At 37.1% G+C, this 18,553-nt stretch overlaps 1 protein-coding gene across 1 annotated transcript in view; it reads left to right on the forward strand.

Moving 5' to 3' along the window:
• The window catches only part of ZNF280C (zinc finger protein 280C), a 70,562-nt gene that overhangs the window by 35,675 nt on the left and 16,334 nt on the right, over positions 1–18,553 (forward strand). The window contains exons 9-14 of the mRNA XM_011988835.1: positions 2,864–3,087; positions 4,443–4,600; positions 5,801–5,901; positions 6,669–6,815; positions 13,033–13,164; positions 17,734–18,044. Coding sequence (XP_011844225.1) covers positions 2,864–3,087; positions 4,443–4,600; positions 5,801–5,901; positions 6,669–6,815; positions 13,033–13,164; positions 17,734–18,044 — 1,073 coding nt within the window. The remainder of the gene's footprint in view (positions 1–2,863; positions 3,088–4,442; positions 4,601–5,800; positions 5,902–6,668; positions 6,816–13,032; positions 13,165–17,733; positions 18,045–18,553) is intronic.

Here is an 18,553-nt window from a genome sequence, read left to right on the forward strand (position 1 = left end):
TTTTTTTTTTTTTTTTTTTTTGAGACGGAGTTTTGCTCTTGTTGCCCAGGTTAGAGTGCAATGGCGCAATCTCAGCTCACCACAACCTCCACCTCCTCCTGGGTTCAAGCAATTCTCCCTTCTCAGCTTCCTGAGTAACTGGGATTACAGGCATGTACCACCACACCCAGCTAATTTTGTATTTTTAGTAGAGATGGGCTTTCTCCATGTTGGTCGGGCTGGTCTCGAACTCCCAATCTCAGGTGATCTGCCTGCCTTGGCCTCCCAAAGTGCTGGGATTACAGGCGTGAGCCACTGCACCCAGCCAGATTTTTAAAGTATGTAATACAGTATTGTTAACTATATGCACTATTCGGTATAGTAGATCTCTAGGACTTACTCATCTTGAATAACTGAACCTGTGTACCGTTTGACTAATACCTTCCCATTTTCCCCTCCCTCTAGCCCCTGGCAATCACAATTCCACTCTCTGCATCTATGAGTTTGACTATTTTAGATTCCTCATGTAACAGAAATCATGTAATATTTGTCTGTCTGTGACTGGCTTATTTTCCTTAGCACGTTTTCCAGATCCATACATGTTGGTGCAAATAAGATTTCCTTCTGTTTTTACGGGTGAATAATATTCCATTTCTGTGTGTGTGTATATATACCACATCTTCTTTATCCATTTGTATATTAATAGACGTTTAGATTACTTTCATGTCTTGGCTATTATGAATAACCCTGCAATGAACATGGGAGTACAGATGTCTCATTGGGATTCCGATTTCAGTTCCTTTGGGCGTATACACAGAAGTAGGATTACTGGATCATATGGTAGTTCTATTTTTAACTTTTTGAGAAACCTCCCATGTCTTCCATAGTGACTGCACCAATAAAATTCCCATCAACAGTGTAAAATGGTTCCCGTTTTTCCACATTCTTACCAACACTTATCTTTTATCTTTTTGATATAGCTGTTCTAATAGGTGTGAGGGGATAGCTCATTGTAGTTTTGGTTTGCATTTCCCTAATGATTAGTGATGTTGAGCACTTTTGCACATACATGCGTGTTGGCTACTCATGTGTCGTCTTTTGTCTATTCAATTCCTGTGTCCATTTTTAAAAATTGAGTTGTAGGAGTTTCTCGTATATTTTGGATTTTAACGCTTTCTCAGATACAGTTTCTCCTATTTATTTCTCCAGTTATTCTTAGAGAATTCTTCTAGAGAAATTCTACAACTGTAAAATATACCCAATAAATAAATTAGTTTTATCTCATTGGATAAAAAAGGCTTTTGTATGAAAGTATTCCACATTAGGATCAGTTTATATGATGTCTTGATTTTATTCATGAGGTAGATTTCCCCTTCAGATATTTAGGCATTCTAGATAGAATATGTTGAGATATTCAAAATGTAACTGATGCTTCTTTCTTTGTGTTCCACACATTTTCTAGCATGTTAAGTCTGGAGAATAGCAGGTTAGCTGTGCTCAAAGTCTGGTTCCAACCAGGCTTCACTTAAATATTACTGTGTTATTTTATAATCAAGTTTATACATAATGACATATAAAACTACCTTTTAAGCTTTTTTTTTTTTTTTGAGACAGACTCTCGCTCTGTCACCCACACTGGAGTGCAGTGGCACGACCTCAGCTCACTGCAACCTCTGCCTTCTGGGTTCAAGCAATTCTTCTGCCTCAGCCTCCTGAGTAGCTGGGACTACAGGCACACGCCACCATGCCCGGCTAATTTTTTGTGTTTTTAATAGAGACGGAGTTTCACCATGGCCAGGCTGGTCTCGAACTCCTGACCTCGTGATCTGCCTGTCTCAGCCTCCCAAAGTGCTGGGATTATAGGCATGAGCCACCATGCCCGACCTGAGCTATTTTTTTTTTTAATTATTGTAGATTCGGGGATACATGCGCAAGTTTGTTAACAAGGGTATATTGCATGATGCTGAGGTTTGGACTTCTGATCCTGTCACCCAAATAGTGAACATAGTGTGCAATAGAAAGTTTCTCTTCCCCTGCCCTCTTCCCTCCCTCCCAATTTTTGGAGACCTCAGTGTAGTTTCCATCTTTATGTCTATGTGTACCCAGTGTTTAGCTCCCACTTGTAAGTGAGAACGTAAGATACTTAGTTTTCTGTTTCTGTGTTAATTCATTTAGGATAATGGCCTCCAGCTGCATCCATGTTGCTGCAAAGGACATTATTTCATTCTTTTTTATGGCTGTCTGGTATTCCATAGTGTATGTGTACCACATTTTCTTTATCCAATCCCCTGTTGATGGGCACCTAGGTTGATTCCATGTCTTTGCTATTGTGAATAGTGCTGCAATGAACATACAAGTGTAGGTGTCTTTTTGGTAGAACGATTTATTTCCCAGTGGCTATATACCCAGTAATGAGATTTCTGGGTCAAATGGTAGTTTGATTTTTAGTTATTTGAGAAATCTCCAAACTGTTTCCACAGGGGCTGAACTAATTTACATTCCTGCCAACAGTGTATAAGCACGTGAGCTGTATCTTGACACAGATGTGAAATGGGTGATTTTGGGCCAAGAAAAAATTATTATTAAATATTTACATCTAAAAAGAAAAATTGTAAAGAAAAAATATTAGATATATAAACATCCCTGATCTTAAGGTTTTCAATTTGTTTTTGAAGTTATTCCTTTATTAAGATAGTAGGTGTTTATTGTTTGAATTTTTTTAAAATATATAAAAATGGAAGCCACAATTTTGGTGAATATCTTTCTAGATACATTGCCAAGCATAGTTTTATATCATCTGGCCTTAGATGTAAACTCAATCGTTTTTTGATATCTAATCTTTAAAAGAGCTATAGACAAGGCTCATATTTTTTTCCTCTTTCAGCATTGTTGTCCAGACATGATAACTAAATTTTTGGGAGTAATTGTTAAATCAGAACATCCATGTGCTGAAGACAAAAATAAGACTGATTCAGAGACGGGAAAGTTGATCATGTTAGTCAATGAGTTTTATTATGGAAGGCATGAAGGAGTCACTGAGAAAGAGCCAAAGACTTACACAACCTTTAAATGCTTCAGTTGCTCGAAAGTTCTTAAAAATAATATTAGGTATGTAAATATTTATTTTTATTTCTGTTTGAAAGTTGGAATATGACAGATAAGAATATAGTATCTTTACTTTGCTGTGCCATCCTCAGTAAGTAATTATAATACTTTCTACTAAGAACAGAGGCAGATTATCATGTTGGAAAATTTTTGTTCCTTCTTGTATTTTAAGAGTTTGACTCCAGGATCCACCTAATTGTATTGTTTTCAGATAGCTTAAGAAAAGATAAAATGTATTTTAATTTAGGGGGAAATTATTTCTTTTCCCTGCATTTATTATTGAACTTGGAGGTTTCATGAGAAACTTATATTTTCTAGCTGTCTTTGAATCTTACTTTTCTTCATGTCACCAGAAGAACCACTATGCAGCATGACCTCCTTCATACTAACCTTATTTAAAGCTCAAATTTTTCAATTTTAAAATAAATTTCAGACATTTACCAAAACTAAAGAGAAGTGTTTTGGAGGTGTAAAAAAAGATAAAAACCCAAACCTTCACAATAATTGCTATCTAGGTTGATGACATTATCACTTTGTTTCAAGATTATTTTCTTCAGTGATTCGTAATTGTAAATAGTTGACCCAGTCGTAAAATTGTTTACATTGAATATGGCTACTTTGAAATTCAGCAAAAAGTTTTAGTAAGCCCTTTGAAAACGGTATGTCCATTTATATTGTACTCTCTGCTATTGAACATCATAGTTCCTTCTCTTCAGAAGCCTTTTAGAGAAGCTAAAATAGCAGACGGTAAAACTGAAAAACAGACGGTGCTACAAAGGGCACAGCCTGCTAAGAAAAATGAATAGTTTGTGCTAACAGTAAGCCAGTATAATTAGATAAAACAAAAGGTTCTTGTAATTATAGGCATTAAAATTGCTATTGCATGCATTTAGAAACCAAGACACAAATAAAAATATACCAGCAGTTTGTCTTTTGAAGCGCTGAAACCTTCAAAGCTTTCAAAGATTTGTCTGTTCCCTGTAGCTGCTTTTGGTGGTAGGGTTTCCGTCCTTTCAGTATTTTATTTTAAAATGTAAATAGTATTTTACGTATGGAAAAGAAGCCTGCTATTTTTCTTTGCAAAAAAAAAGTTTTAAATCTAAAATAATGATAAAGTGTTACAGCAAATTAGTGATGTTTCATATGACTACATTAATGGATTATTTTAAAAACAAAGATAAAAAAACCTTACTGAGCCACTTAATGAAAATTATTTAAAGTACACACTTTTCTAGAGGGCTTTCAGGCCTCGGAGATGTTATTTTGAGTAATAGAATTACATTTTTAAAATTTAGGTTCAGAGACTTTTCTTTGGTTATAAGTCTGAATTTTTGCTCTTATTGGCAAATTGTTTATAGGTTTATGAACCACATGAAACATCACTTGGAACTTGAGAAGCAGAACAACGAAAGCTGGGAAAACCACACCACCTGCCAGCACTGTTACCGGCAGTATCCCACACCCTTCCAACTGCAGTGCCACATTGAGAGTACACACACTCCCCATGAGTTTTCTAGTAAGTGAAAGTTTCTTTGGAATCCTGAATATTACTGACTTTGATCATCCGAACTGTGAGGAACCCTTAAAAATTCTGACAGAAAAATAAATATAAGAAGTAGACTTTGTAATTTGAGGGCAAAATTGAAAAGAAAAATCATAACTTTTATAAACTTAGATTAAATGTGTTACTAAAGCCAGGTGTGATGGTGCATGCCTGTACTCCCAGCTACTAAGGAGGCTGAGGCAGGAGGATCACTTGAGCCCTTGAGTTCAGTACTCTAGATTGCTGTGATCAATTGCACCTGTGAATAGCCACTGCACTCCAGCCTGAGCAGCATAGTAAGACCCTGCCTCTACAAAAAAAAAAAAAGTAGAAGAAAAAAAATTGTTAAAATTGAAGTCCCTCGGTCGGGCGCAATGGCTCATGCCTGTAATCCCAGCACTCTGGGAGGCAGAGGTGGGTGGATCACCCGAGGTCAGGCGTTAGAGACCAGCCTGACCAACATGGAGAAACCCCATCTGTACTAAAAATACAAAATTAGCCTGGCGAGGTGGCGCATGCCTGTAATCCCAGCTACTCGGGAGACTGAGGCAGGAGAATCACTTGAACCCAGGAGGCGGAGGTTGCAGTGAGGCAAAATGGCACCATTACACTCCAGCCTGGGCAACAAGAGTGAGACTCCATCTCAAAAAAAAAAAAAAAAAAAAATTGAAATCTTTCTTATAAACAATTCATTAGTGGAAACTTCCTTGGCATAACATGCATTGTGTGTAGGGGACTGAATTAGAACACCCAGATTCCATGGTTTTCAAATTTGAAATCGATTGTCTTGATTTACACTTTAGACAAAAAGTAACTGCAAAGTTAGTTAAGATTTAGAGTCTGAGAAGTGAACAGATTTGGTTCAGATTCCAACTTTGCCTTTTACTACAACTGTGAGATCTCAAGCAAGTTACTTAATTTTTCTGTGCTTCTGGTTCCTCATCTGAAAAATAGGAATAAAAAATAACAGTACCTTCCTCGGTGATGTTACAAGAATTAAATAAGCTAATATATCCTTGGAACAGCATTACAGAGTTAACAGCTATAAAATTGTTAGAACCACATCACTATTACTTCTACTATTATTATTACTTGTTGTTGTTATGGATGTACAAAATGAATCTTTTTTATACACATCCTTAAATGGTATAATGTGTTTTTTTCCACTTTCAGCTATTTGCAAAATCTGTGAATTATCATTTGAAACAGAGCATATTCTTTTACAACATATGAAGGACACCCATAAACCTGGTGAAATGCCATATGTTTGCCAGGTACACATTTTATTGTGTAGTTAAGTGTTTGTTTAATTTTCATGTGCCATGAAATAGTATTGTTCTTTTGATTTTTTTTAAAGCCATTTAAGTAAAATTAGTTACTATGCTAAAATTGAAGACCCTCTTCATTAGTGGAAACCCCCTTGGGATTAACTCATGCATTATAAATAAGGGGGTGGAGTAGCTTTTGCCTGTGGGTTGTACTTTGCTGACCTCTGCACTAGATGAGGAAATGCCCTACTAGAGAAAGACAAATATGTGGGTTATCATATAGGGAAGATTGTAGATATGCTAGAGAAATAGGAAAATCTCTTAGTTATAGAAAACCGATTTAAATGCTTTGGGATCAGTGTTGCAGAATTTGAAGTGGCTTCCAGTAACAAGGAAGTGAGATAAAGATAAATTGACACTGGCATAGCATGGATGCTATTTAAAATCTGAAGAAGAAAGTACTCTGTTTTATATAGCAGGAAACTTTTTAGAACAAGATTTGGCAGAGCTTGAAAATTCGCATCAAGATAGGGGTGGTAGATTTGAAAAGAAGAGAGTCTTACTGTGTTTTGAAATATATGCCTAAACTTTGAAAGATATCTTTCAAATGTTATCTTTGTTACTTGCAGTAATATGATTCTTAGTTGTATAGGCGGCAGAGCTGTACTAGTAGTACATGTTCTTCCAAACAGATGACCCGTTATTGCTACTTTGATGTAATTGCAAGAAGTTATAAAATTTCAAGTTAAACTAAGCCTTCTTTATATTTCTAGGTTTGCCAGTTTAGATCATCAACATTTTCTGATGTAGAAGCTCATTTTAGAGCAGCCCATGAAAACACTAAGAACTTGCTATGTCCATTTTGCCTCAAAGTTAGTAAAATGGCAACCCCCTACATGAATCATTACATGAAGCATCAGGTGAGATTAAGCAGTTCTTATTTGTTCATGTTGTCTTAGTGAAAAGATACAGATCTATATGTATAGATCTATAGCTACATCTATATCTGTCTATAACTTAGAACATTGGTTAGATTTGTTCTGAACAGAAAGCAAAGTTGTTCCGAATGACACAATTAATTTATAATTTATGCTGAATAACTTGTGAAACTTTCACTTATTTTCCTTGCTTGCTTTCTGATGACGCTGAGACTCATAAATAGTCAAAGTTCTGAAAGATAGCTAGAAATAGGAACCCCAAAGTGGAGGAAAAAAACAGAAAATTCATGAAATTCTTAAGTTAGATATTTCAGGACCTAAGGGTGGTGGGACTGGGAATGATTTTGGAGGTGCTTATCAAGAGCAGGAAAAAATAAGTTTGAATGGAGGAACATAAAATTAAGGACTCATAGCCTTGTGTTTTCCTCTTTGTCTTGAAATCTTATTTCTACTTTCTAGCCCACTTTTTATTATGAGACATGTGGTTGTCATCAGTGACCCAGAATTAACTTTTGTAGCAGCCATTAACAAAGGAAACAGCAAGAACACTTATGACCAGATATGTGAACTACACCAGAGAACTATATTTAGGTTGTAACTTCCTTTGTGACTTTTGCCAGTTCTGCTGTATAATTTCTGGGATACCAGTATTGATGCTTGCATCTTTCCCTTGAATTCTGATTTTATGCTTACTGATTCTTTTCCCCAATTAGAGCATCCTGTGGGCTGAAAACTTTGATGAAACAGTGGGCCTATTCTTGAGTGTTTGAAACAGCAATAGTGCCTTTACCAAAAATCAGAAGTCAATGGATTTACTAAATCTGGTCATGTAATCGAGTTTTACCTCCTCACTGATCAGCTCATTACATTTTCTTAGTATTAATTGCATTGTCTCGGCAAGTTCATTCAGCACTGGCGCTAACGTGGCCCTTGATTGTAGTCGTTGGATGATCATGAAATCAACTTGTAGTTAATTGGAAAAAAAGTCATAAAAATAGAATTTCCAAATACATTCAGATTACCTGTGTTATGACTTAGATGGTATCAGTATCTTTTTTTTTATCCTGGTAGGCCATCTCACCCTTAAAAACCTTTGGCAAAATCTTTCTAGGGTTTCCCCCAACAGTGTTCACTCAAATCTTAATAAGTGTTTCCCTCTTAACTTGTTCCTAGTGAAAGAAATTTAGTGAATGGCTGGATTTACAAAATTCATAGGGGTGTTTTTTCTTTATTTTTAAAAACAAGACTTTTCAGAGCTTTCAATATGCTAATATTGTAAATCTCTAAGCAAGGGACATAGTATGTAATGGTCCTCAAACATTTTTAACCTTTGAGCCCTTTATTTGCACAGTACCTATTAACATTTCTTGAGGTGTACAGTTTGGGAAACACTATTCTTGGTGGTCTGTATTTCGTTTTTTGGCCTTCAATTTTGAAAAGAAGAATGGAACATAAAGCAGTATCTCTGACTGTCTAATTATAGGTCTTCTAACATAATCCTTTCGCCTATGCTTTACTAAGCTCTAGAGTGATATACATGTAGATTCGAAAGGAGTGATAACATGCTTAGAAAGGTAAGAAAGACACAGTGAACCCACTTTGTGAGCTGTGTCTCATAAGTGGTTTATCTGATCTGTAGTCATTCTTCATACCCTAAATTGTATGCCTTAACTTACTGTATGTATTGGAAAGAGTTACCCAACAGGTCTGAGTTGCTCAAATATTGCACAATTTCAGAAGTGCCTGCTTGTGTAAGTGCCCCTTGGCTAAATCTTAGAAATTGAGCTCCTAAAATGTTCTTAATTGATAAGAGTGTTTTACATGCCTGGAACCTTGAGCCATGTTGTAACAGTTTGTCAAGAAAATTTACACCAAAAAAATACGGTTATGGTGACCACTTGCTTTTCTTGCAGTGGAGGGAGTCATCTGAAAATTTGGTGGCTTACCCCCATGAAAAACCTAAGCTCTTAGACTCAAGAGAGCTTTCCCATCAAGCAACACTTTATAGGTGTTGCTGCAGTTCAGTGCTGAGGGATTATATGCGTATTGCTGCAGTTCATTGCTGAGGGATTGTGTCCTGTGTGACTCCACTGGAATGGAACTCTTAGAAGTTGGCACCTGGTAATCCTCTAGAAGCTATCCAGTGCATCATTTTCCTTTATTAATCCTGCTCTGTACCCTTACACTGTACTAAAACATAGCCGTGAGTATAACAGTGTCTTAAGTCCTATCGATCCTTCTGCTGAATCATCACATCTGGGAGTAGTCTTAGGGACCACTGAGGTGCCACAGGTGCTATCTTAGTCTGTTTGAGCTGCTATAACATGCTATTATACCACTGACTGGGAAGCTTAAACAACAAGAACTTACTTCTCTCTGTTCTAGAGGCTGTAAAGTCCAAGATCAGGGCACCAGCTGTTCAGTGTCTGGTGAGGACCTGCTTCCTTGTTCATAGATGGCCATATTCTCACTGTCTCTTCACATGGGGAAAGGGGTGGAGAGAGCTCTCTGGGGTCCCTTTTATAAGGATCCCATTATGACAGCTCCACCATCATAATCTAAATACTTTCCAAAGGCTCCACCTCCCAATACCATTACATTGGAAATTAGGATTTTACCATATGAATTGGGGGGCGGGGAGGGGGGGCACAAGCATTCAGTCCATTTCAGGTGCTCAATTTTTTTTGTTAAGTTTGGAGTACCTAAAGAGTAGGCAGTCAGCAGTGAAGAGGTAAGATTCTATTGATGAGGATCATCAGGCTTCTCTGAAGGTATTTTCAGTTTGCATAATTATTCACAAAAGACTCAAAAACCTGAGCTGACCAGTATTATAAGCTTGTAATTGAGATGGCATTATTAGTGCAATTTTATATAATAAGAATTATTGAATTTATTTTTTTCTTTTTGAAGACTTGGATTGCAACTTTTTCCTAAAAATAATATATTATTATGTCTTGAGTGATTTTGGAGTTAGCAATGCAGTTTATACATTTTTTAGCAAAGGCTGAAAGACTCCAGATGTGTTACATATCCTCATTAGCTCTTTAATAATAACAATAAGCAGTTAACATGTACTAATCACTTACCATTTGACAGCCACTGGTGCTTTTACATGCATTATCTTGTTTAATCTTCACAGCCACCCTATGAGGCAGGTATATGATTGTTTCCATTTTATAGTTGAGGAAACAAAGCTTTATAGAAAGTAATTTGCCCAGTGTCACATTCCCTAATAAATGGTGGAGCCAAAAATTGATTTCTAGCCCAAGCTTCCACTGTAGACTCATATTCCACATTGACATTAGGTCTAAAGGCAGAAATTACAGATAGTTACCCTTGAAAATCCCTCAAATTGGCCAGGCGCAGTGGCTCATGCCTGTAATCCCAGCATTTTGAGAGGCCGAGGCAGGTGGATCACCTGAGGCCAGGAGTTTGAGACTAGCCTGGCCAACATGGTGAAACCCTGTCTCTACCAAAAATTAGCTGGGTGTGGTGGTGCATGCCTGTAATCCCAGCTACTTGGGAGGCTGAAGGGGGGACAATCGCTTGAACCCCGGAGGCAGAGGTTGCATTGAGCCAAGATGATGCCACTGCACTCCAGCCTGGGAGACAGAACGAGACTCCGTCTCAAAAAAAAAAAAAAAAAAAACTCTCGTATCACCCAAAACCATATAGTATGCATGTGAAGAAGTTCAACACTTAACTTTTTCTCTACCCTTGGAACAAGTTACTGTTTCTTTTGTTAAACATTTTATTTTAAAAATGTATTAGTTGGGCATGGTGACTCACACCTGTAATCCCAGCACTTTGGGAGGCCGAGGGGAGTGGATCACTTGAGGTCAGGAGTTCGAGACCAGCCTGGCCCCATCTCTACTAAAAATACAAAATTAGCTGGGTGTGGTGGCAGGCGCCTGTAATCCCAGCTGCTTGGGAGGCTGAGGCAGGAGAACTGCTTGAACCCAGGAGGCGGAGGTTGCAGTGAGTCAAGGTCACGCCATTTTTCTCCAGCCTGGGCAACAAAAGCAAAACTGTATCTCAACAAAAAAAAAGTATAATCATCTGCGATCATTCGCACAATGCAAGCATACATACATAAGAGAGATATGCAGGACTTGAGTCCAACTAAGGGAATAGTAGATTAATGTCTCCCATCTTGGGGCTCTGGACAAATACTCATTGAATGAAATGGCAGACACTTTGAACTAGTTAAATTGTGACTGCTGCTCATTTGTACTCTGTCAGTCTCTTGCCTCACTTTATTTCTTTATTTAACAAATATTTGAGTGCCTAATAAATGTCAAGGACTGTTTTAGGTACTGGGGATACAGAAGTAAGCAAAGCAAGCTTTGTGCTTGCTAAAATTTGCATCATGGTAGAGAAGGATTTGTGTGTGTATGTGATGTCTGAATGTATATGTGTGCCAGCTGATGGTAAGTAGCATGGGAAGAAAATATAGATAGAGGGAATGCCAGGGCTCAGATGAAGGAGTGGTTTCTGTTTTTTAAATGGTGTGGTTAAAGAGGGCTTCTCCAAAGGGAATAAGAGAGTAAATCATGTGGCTTACTCATCTGGGAGAGAATGTTCCAGGTAGAGGGAACAGTAGTAGGTAGACAGTGAGGTGAACATACACCTAGGATATTCAAGGAAGAGCAAAAGGCCAGTGTGGCTGGAGCACGGTAAACAAGTGAGAGGAAACGTAGTAGTAGATGAGGTTGTAGCAATAGAATGTAAACCAGATCATTTAAGGACTTGTAAGCCAGAGTCAGGATTCTGGAGTGTTATGGAAAGCCATTGGAGGGTTTAACCATGTGAAAGATCTGTAACATTTTAAGATCACTCTGACAGCTATGGGAAGAATAGACTGTAGAAGGAGAAAGGATAGAAATAGGGAGAAGATAGGAGGCTATTGCAAGAGTCCTCGTAAGTGGCTCAGAGAAGTATGGTAACAGTGATTGGAGGTGATGAGAAATTGAAAAATTATAAATTTTTTTAAGGTATCACTGACAGGTTTTATTAATTTGTTGAATGTGGGATGTAAGAGAAAGAGAAGAGTTCAGAGTGACCAAGTATTTTTGTCCTGAGCAGCTGCAAGAATTTAGTTCCCATATACTGAGATATTGGGAAGAGTAGGGAAGGTACAGATTTTGTGCCCTTCCCCACTCAGGATGAATGAGAGGGAATCTAGAGTTCAAGTTTTTTGTCCATGTTGATTTGAAATACCTATTAGACATCAAGAGATGTCAAGTAGGCAGTGGGTGGATGCTATTTAAAGCCATGAAACTGGATGAGGTATAGGTAGAGAAAAAATCTGTGGGAACTATACTCTAGAGAAACATTCTATCCATCATCTTAATTTACTGTCTGTTACTTGGCTGAGTTTTTCTTCTTTCCCCTTCTCTCTTGAGCACCTACAGGTAAATCTGTTTGTGTTTACTGTACCTATGGTATGATCCAGTACACCACACTTCTAAAATAGTCTGAAGATCAAACTAAAATAGTAATGCAAACACCTTATCTTTATATATTGCTTTGAACTTTGTAAAGAGCTTTTATTTAGCAAATGCCTTTTGTGCACCGGTAACTCTACTAGGTACTTTCATACATGTTACCTCATTTGGTTTTCCTAAAAGATTGTTTGTGTTTTATATGCAAATAATGATGAGCTGGTGGAGATACATCTTTAAAGAAAGCATTCTTTTGTATTTGTTGTTCTAAATTTATAATAATATAAAATATATTTTAATTAATGAGAACAGATACATAAAGATTGCAATTGATAATGTATAGTAGAAAGAACACTAACCAGCTATGGGCAAGTGACAAATTTCTCTTGGGTCCTATTTCCCATTGGTAAAATAATAATGGGACTAGGGTTTGAGGAGGAATTTAGTCAAGGGTTTCTCAAACAATAGATTGGAATCCATTCTTATTTATGCCACTACAATCAGTATAGAACTTTTCCAATTAAAATCTAATTATATACTTTTTATGTTTGATCCTTATATGGTAACTAATGCTTTTGAAACTCAAATACTAACACAAGGAGAACTTTTAAATAATAGATCATTTCGAATTGTCTGTGGTGGGAGATGATAAAATTCTGGTTGTAAATTTATTTAGATTTTAGAATTAAGAGCAATTTCAGGTCCTAGGATTTGTGGTGGTGGAAGTTATTATATCTAATCTTTTCTGTAAACAGAAAAAAGGGGTTCATCGTTGCCCAAAATGCAGACTACAATTTTTGACCAGCAAGGAGAAAGCTGAACATAAGGCACAGCATCGTACATTTATAAAGCCTAAAGAACTAGAAGGATTGCCTCCTGGAACAAAAGTGAGTTTGTGAGGGGGTTTTTGGTGGTTTTTTGCACATTCTATTAATTTTTTTTTTATTTTTTATTATTATGGATAGAAGGAATAAGATCTAGTGTTAGGAAGGTCACTGGGCAACAGTAGTCAACAATAATTTATTGTATATTTCAAAATAACTAGAAGAGTGGAATTGGAATGTTCCTAATACAAATAAATGATAAATGCTTGAGGTGATGGATACCCCATTACCCTGATATGATCATTACGTATTGTATGCTTGTATCAAAATATCACATGCACCCCAAAAGTGAGTTTTAAATATGCTGTATTTTTAACATTTTGTATGATAATAGAAACAAACTACTGCCTGGTTTTATCTATTGAATACAGTATTAAAATTGACGTCTGATTGTTATTAAGACTTTAATTTTAGGTTTTATCCTTCTTATGCTTGTAAAGAAAAACTTCTAACCAGTGTTTTATTAGTTGATTGACGTGGTTTGTTGGAGGGGTATTTCTAGTGCAACTAGATTGTAGACTAAGTCGACAGGTTGTTTCAATGTTCTGTAGGCTGTTTTTGAGCTATTCCAGTTGTCAATGTGTATGTCTTTCAGTTGCTAGACTATAAGATACTTAAGATCAAGAATTATATTTATCTTTGTGTCCCCAGCATCTGTCGTAGTGCCTTGAATGCCATAGGTTTGTTGAAGTTGGTATTACTAATCTCTCAGAGAAGCAAGTGTTGCTCCTGAATAGCATAGCATTGCTGTTTTTCATGAGCAAGCACACATCAGACTACAAATTTCTTTCTCCTTGTTTGCCTTATATACATAAGTTTTTTTTTTTGTTTTTTTTTTTTTTTTTGAGACAGTCACTCTATGCCTCAGGCTGGAGTGCAGTGGCGCGATCTCAGCTCACTGCAGCCTCTGCCTCCTGGGTTCAAGTGATTCTCGTGCCTCAGCCTCCCAGGTAGTTGGGATTACAGGCGTGCAGCGTATGTCCAGCTAATTGTTTGTATTTTTAATAGAGACCGGGTTTCACCAACATGGCCAGGCTGGTCTCAAACTCCTGGCCTCAAGTGATCTGCCCGCCTCGGTCTCCCAAAGTGTGGGGTTACAGGCATGAGCCACCACACCTGGCCCTCTGACTTCTTTACGTAAAGTTAGCTCTTGAATATTTTGTCCAGTGAAGAGCTATATAATCCAAGGTGAGATAATCCCCACATATTTGTATTTCATTTGGAGTACATACTTTTGAATGCGAGTATGTCTGCCATTTAAATTAACAAAAATAATATAAAACAATTATCTGAATATCTAGTGTAAGATATACCATCTGGCATCTTCTGTGCAATCCATTTGTTCCATGTTGATATTAGACATGCAGAATGTTAATGTAGGCAGAACAGTCCTCTCTCACATCTTCCCTTATTAATAAGATACCAGTAGTAATGGTAATATTGGTAATAATGATACTATATGTCTTATAACACTTTAGAATTAAGTGTTCAGTGTGTCTTTCCATGCATTTTATTATTTAACCTTTGTGGTGATCCAATGAGATAGACAAGGCAAGTATTATCCCCGTATTAGAGATGAAGAGGTTCAGAGAGGCTAAATTCCTTACTCAGGGTCATGTAGCTAGGACGAGGTAGTACTAAGATTCTTAAACTTGGATTTTTTTGACTTCTCCAGTGCTTTCAAAAAATTTATTTTCAGTTTGCAAGCTAACAAGTTCTGCTTCAGTGCTTTTCTATGATACTTCATATATTTCATAGGACTTCACAGAAGCTGTTCTTCAAGTACATGGGGGGAATGTAGTCAAATGATTAAAGAGAATGTTAGTGGGTGACTGTTTTCTATTATTAACCAGTAGATACAAACATTTTCTTTTCCCAAATAGTAAATGATAAATTTTATATGTTACCATTAAGGAAATTCTGAGCATTATTATAACTACCATGCTGTATGATGAATTGATGTAAGCTCCACCATAACCTTGGAAGCAGAAATCGTGCCCCCTGATCCACCAGGAAGAGGTCACATTTACTGAAAATCTGTTTTATAGTTACCAGAGGGTAATTCAGGCCTCTGTATTACATTTTGACCTCTCTACTTGTGAAAGCCTTTTAGTTAGGGTTTTTTTTTTTTTTTTTGAGACGGGGTCTCTCTGTCACCCAGGTTGGAGTGTAGTGGTGCCATCTCAGCTCACTGCAACCTCTGCCTCCTAGGTGCAAGCTGGGACCACAGGCCACAGGTGGATGTCACCATGCCCAACTAATTTTGTTGCATTTTTGGTAGAGATAAATTGCCCAGGCTGGTCTCAAACTCCTGAGCTCAGGCAGTCCACCCACCTTGGCCTCCCAAAGTGCTGGGATTGCAGGTGTGACTCACCACACCCGGCCCCTTTTAATTCTGTCAAAGCGTAAAATAGCTATGGAATGTGCTCTTTCGATATTCATCTAATTTGTACTAACTCCTAATTATTCGTTAATATCTGTTAACATACAATTGTTATCAATATAAAACTAATATTACAACAGTAAGTAAATATCAAGATAAATTTAGAATAAGTGGAAGGCTTCCACCATTTAGAATAAGTGGAAGGCTTATCTGATTGCAGTTTTATACTTGCCACTTTCAAAATAATGATTTTAACTTTTTGTATTGTAGTGATTTTTTGGTAACAGTGTTATTGAGATATAATTCATATATCACACAATTTACCCATTTACAGTGTACACAGTTCAGTGGTTTTTAGCATATTCAGATTTGGGCAAACATCACTACAATAAATTTTTAAACATTTTTATCACCCTCAAAAGAAACCCCATACCCTTTAGCATTCACTATTTCCCCTCCACTAGCCCTGTGCAAACTTTAGTCAGCTTTTAGTCTCTATGGATTTTCCCATTCTGGACGTTTGGTGTTGAATCATACAATATGTCATCTTTAGGGACTGGTTTATTTCGCTTAGCATAGTGTTTTGCAGCTTCATTGATACTGTACCATGTTCCAGTACTTCGTTCTTTTTTGTGGCTGAGTAATACTGCACTGCATAGAAATTCTACCTTTTATTTATGCTTTCATCTATTGGTGGGCATATCCATTTCTCTTTCTGATCACCCATCTTTGCATTCTTTCAATATGCAGTAGGTAATACTGCACTGCATAGATATTCTACCTTTTATTTATCCTTTCATCTATTGGTGGGCATAATTCTCTTTTCTATATACATCCACTGCAGTTTTTGCAAGTAAAATACTAACTGTAACAAAGCCTTTGTAAATCATATGATGAGGTAAGAAACATGTAAACTGCCAATCAAAATTGCCATTTGGGTCATTTGTTTTTTGAAAACACAGTTATCCTATTGGAATTTTTACATCCACTGCAAGTAAAGCTAATACAAGTAAGCCAAGGGGACGTATAGCTAAGTCCAAAGCAAAATCCTCTTACAAGCAAAAACGAGAGTGCAACAGAAAAAGTTTCCTCTTTTCGGCTGTAATGCTGCTGTAAAAATTCATGTACAAGTTTTTGTGTGAACATATGTTTTCATTTCTCTTGGGTATATACCTCTGAATACAATGGTGGAGTCAAATGATAACTCTTACCTTTAATATTTTGAGAAACTGCCAAACTGTTTCTCTTTTTTTGTTATTTTGTTTTTTGTTTTGTTTGAGATGGGGTCTCGCTCTGTTGCCCAGGCTGGAGTGCAGTGGTGCAATCTTGGCACACTGCAGCCTCCGCCTCCTGGGTTCAAGTGATTTTCCTGCCTCAGCCTCCTGAGTAGCTGGGATTACAGGTACCTGCCACCGTGCCTGGCTAATTTTTTGTATTTTTAAAAGAAATGGAGTTTCACCATGTTGGCCAGGCTGGTCTCAAACTCCTGACCTCAAGTGATCCGCCCACCTTGGCCTCCCAAAGTTCAGGGATTACAGGCCTAAGCCACCACACCTGGTCTGCCAAACTGTTTTTCGTTATAACTACACTGTTGTGCGTTCCCACCAGCAGTGTATGAGGGTTCTCATTTTTCTATGTCTTAGCCAATACTTGTTATTTTGTTATTGTCTGTTTATTACAGCCATTCTGGTTGGTGTGAAGGAACATCTCATTTGGGAATTGATTTGCATTTCCGTGATGACTAATGATGTGCACCATCTATCTCTTCGTGTGGTTGTTGGCTGTTTGTATATCTTCTTTGAAGAAATGCCTATTCATCTATTTTCTCTTTGGTTGCTTGTGCTTTTGGTGTCATTATATAAGAAACCATTGCCTAACTCATGCTCACAAGGATTTACTACTGTATTTTCTTCTAAGAGTTTTGTAGTTTTACCTTTTAAAATTTGGTCTTTAATACATTTTGAGATAATTTTTGTATATAATATGAGGTAGGGATTCAAATTCTTTCTTTTGCACATGGATATCAGTTTTGTAGCAGCATTCATCAAGACTATTTTTTGCCCCATTGGAAATGTTTTGGGACCCTTGTCAAAAACCAATTTACTGTAAATGTGAGGGCTTACAATGATATTTTTAATACTAATGTGATGGTTACTTTCTAAAAATACATATTGGCTTTGTTTTTATAGGTTACTATTCGAGCTTCACTTGGACCTCTCCAATCAAAATTACCAACTGCACCTTCCGGTTGTACTCCAGGCACTTCTTTTCTTCAGGTCACACCTCCGACATCTCAAAATACAACTGCTAAAAATCCTAGAAAATCTAATGCCGGTAGATCTAAGACAAGAAAGCCTCATGCACCTACATCCACTGCAAGTAAAGCTCATACAAGTAAGCCAAGAGGACGTATAGCTAAGTCCAAAGCAAAACCCTCTTACAAGCAAAAGCGACCGCGCAACAGAAAAAATAAAATGAGCCTTGCTTTGAAGAACTTAAGGTAATATCTTTTATTTCTGATATACAATACAAATTTAATCTTAAGTATGAAATTTACCATATCACAGAACCCTCTTACACATTTACATGATAATCACTTATCTGGCATAAAGACCAAGCAAATGAGAAAAAGTTACTTTTTACAACTACTGAGCAGAACTTGAGTCATTGTGTTTATTCTCTAATTTTCATCTTTTACACTAATCTTTTGTTTTATGCTTTTATCTTATGATAGATTAATTGGTTTATTTGATCCCTTTTATTCCAGGGAAATGTTAACTGGTGTTAAATTTTTTGCACTTATTCTAGCTTGTTTCAAAGCAAATTTTCAAATTATGAGTCTACTTAAAGATCAATTTAGGGCCGGGCGCAGTGGCTCAAGCCTGTAATCCTAGCACTTTGGGAGGCCGAGACGGGTGGATCACAAGGTCAGGAGATCGAGACCATCCTGGCTAACACAGTGAAACCCCGTCTCTACTAAAAAATACAAAAAACTAGCCGGGCGAGGTG

The sequence above is a fragment of the Mandrillus leucophaeus genome, unplaced genomic scaffold (genome assembly GCF_000951045.1).
Source record: "Mandrillus leucophaeus isolate KB7577 unplaced genomic scaffold, Mleu.le_1.0 Scaffold339, whole genome shotgun sequence".
In the NCBI taxonomy this organism is placed as follows: domain Eukaryota; kingdom Metazoa; phylum Chordata; class Mammalia; order Primates; family Cercopithecidae; genus Mandrillus; species Mandrillus leucophaeus.